The 2,542-nt window shown below is 50.5% G+C and overlaps 1 protein-coding gene across 1 annotated transcript; it reads right to left on the bottom strand.

Annotated features, from left to right (window-relative positions):
* Nucleotides 1-1,220: 1,220 nt before the first annotated feature.
* LOC119359434 (fasciclin-like arabinogalactan protein 14) lies at nucleotides 1,221-2,329 on the bottom strand. The gene has a single exon (XM_037625628.1). The coding sequence runs from the start codon at nucleotides 2,304-2,306 to the stop codon at nucleotides 1,521-1,523; it is 786 nt and encodes a 261-aa protein (XP_037481525.1). The 5' UTR covers nucleotides 2,307-2,329; the 3' UTR covers nucleotides 1,221-1,520.
* Between the last annotated feature and the right edge of the window lie 213 nt (nucleotides 2,330-2,542).

Raw genomic sequence — 2,542 nt, 5'->3', positions numbered from 1 at the left:
GCGGCTCGGGCACAGGGGCGGCGACGCGAGTGTGATGAGGGGTGGGAGAAAGAGGGGAGAGAGAGGGACGTGGGGCTGGCCGCTTTTTAGTTTATGTCACAGCTCTTTGTCGTCTAAGCCTAGCTAACGGACCTTAGTTGACCACTTTCTTTGCCGTCTGCTAGCGGACGGCAAAGATTCTTTGATGTCCGCTAGCAGACGGCAAAGAAAGTGACCGTTAGGTGGCCCTCGCTAGTGCGCCACCCTCCCTCTTTGCCGTCTGCTAGCTGACGGCAGAGCTTCTATGCCGTTAGCTAGCAGACGACAATGAGGTAGCTGACGGCAAACATTATCTTTGTCGTCAGCTTCTTCTTTGCCGTCAATTTTCTTTAACCTGATGGCAAAGACCTTCTTTGCCATCAGCTAGCGGACGCCAAAGAGTCGGCTGACGGCAAAGATCCTGATTCCGGTAATGCTTCCATGATGGTGTCTAGATTGGATATCGTGGTTCTGGAACTTGCGGCGGCTGAAATTGTGTTTCGTCGACTCCCCTAGGGTTTCTGGGCATGCCCAGGTGGGTTGTGCTCTCCTCGGGGCACCCCTCTAGTACTTCTTTGGCCCATCTTTTGTCTTCTGGTTCAGAAAAATCTCCAAAAAGTTTCGCCGCGTTTGGACTCCGTTTGGTATTGATTTTCTGCGAAGTAAAAAACAACAAGTGGCACTGGGCCCTATGTCAATAGATTAGTCCCAAAAAATGATATAAAGTTGCTATAAAATGATTATAAAACATCCAAGAATGATAAGACGTCTGCCGTCTTCTGTTGGCTATGGGTCAGCGTCCGCTACCTACTCTGCCATGGCCTCCCTCATCACTGCTAGCCTCCTCCTTGCCTCTCTACACACCAGCACCAGCTAGCCCGCCCTGTTTCTGCGTCCTCGTCTGTGCTCGTTGCTCCTTAATATTGCAAAGAACATGCAATCTTATTTAACTTGGCGAGAAATCATTCAATGGAGCAATGTGGTACTTTTCTAGGCTACCTTGATTAGTAGTACATTCGATTCTCATTTAATTTTTACCACGGACGCAAGCCCAGCTAGGCCCATCTGAGCGACATCCAACATAGCGTACGAAGAAACGGACGAGTAAAAGCAAATCTGGAGTGCGGGTTAATTGTCCAAAACGACAAGGTCTTTAAAAAAAGACGGTGAACGGGCAGAAACAATAGCTTTTTTATTATTAGATAAAGATAAAGATTATGAAAAAATATATGAAGGTATAGATATAGAATAGATCAGGCGTTTTCTTGGGTCCTTCGAAAGAAAAAGTCAATGTCAGTAGGGATGGGTACAAAAAAAACTTGGTTGACCGAGAAAAAAAAGGAAAACAAAATGTCGTTTAATTTACATCAAGGGCATCCATCGAATGAATTATAACAAGCCAACATACACAAGTACTTCTTACACAACTAGACGTGTAAATCCCCGCAAAAAAAAAACTAGACGTGTAAAGCTAAATATCGGCCGTTGCTGTGCGTAGAATTTTAAACCATCAATATCATAAGCCCCACGAGCCAAACACGTGTGCGGACCACCACTGTGTTCCCCGCCGAAGTGTGCGAGCCTGCGGCCGTGTCAGCGCTATGCACTGGTGGCGATGATGCAGGAGCGTCATCGTCTAGCGCACTGGCCTCGTCGGGCGATTCAAGCGTCTCAGCCTCGGTAATGGTCGGGACACTCGCGTTGGACGATGAACCGTAGGCTGGACCGGGTGCCGCGGAGCTCCCCTTGCCCGACGAGCTGATGCTTGGTGGAATGATTGCTGCGCTGACCTGCATGACGGATAGATTGTATGGTCGGCAGGCAACGACCTTCACCAGCTGCGAGCTGAGCGGTGCGCCGGGCTCGGCTGAGCCAAACACCATCTGGTCGTCCACGCTATGGGTGTAGTTGACGAACCCCATGCGGTCGGTGGCGGCGCCGGTAGTCTGGAAGAGCGAGGTAAGGAGCGCCGTCCCCTTCTCGATGTTTTCAAGTTTCATGGGATCGTAGTAGTCGAGGATGACGTGCACGGCGAGCACCTTCTTCTGCGTGTCTGTGGGCAGCGACGTGATGCCGCTGGCAGCGGAGTTGTCGACCACGAGAACGGTGATGGTCTGCCGCTTGTTGATTTCCTCAGCGAGATTCGTCTTCGACAGAAGGCCGTTGAAGGTCAAGAACTCCGGGGATTTGTTGAGGACCTCGGTAATGTTGAACTTTGTCGTGGTGGCCGCGGCCGACGACACAAGGGTGAGAAGGAGTGCGGCGGTGGTGGCCCTCAGACATGCCATGGTTGCTGAGGTACGCACGTACAGGCTTGGGGCAAGGCCGTCCGGTAGTGATGATGGGTGGAGAGGAGAAGAAATAGCGAAGGGTGGTGACAAATTTGGATGCCAACTTTGGGGGTGTGCATGCACTGGTGACTTGAGATTTTGTAGGAAGTTGTAACCAGTTACATGATTGGTTACGGAGAGGATTACTTATGGGCACGTTCGAACATGAGGTATTAGAAATTGTTACCACGGGT

The sequence above is a fragment of the Triticum dicoccoides genome, chromosome 2A (assembly GCF_002162155.2).
Source record: "Triticum dicoccoides isolate Atlit2015 ecotype Zavitan chromosome 2A, WEW_v2.0, whole genome shotgun sequence".
NCBI lineage: Eukaryota > Viridiplantae > Streptophyta > Magnoliopsida > Poales > Poaceae > Triticum > Triticum dicoccoides.
Note: the sequence above shows the minus strand (reverse complement) of the source record. Positions and strands in the feature narration are given on the sequence as shown.

Coding starts and splice junctions, on each gene's coding strand:
- LOC119359434 (XM_037625628.1), bottom strand. CDS start 2,306: ATGGCATGTCTGAGGGCCACCACCGCCGCACTCCTTCTCACCCTTGTG.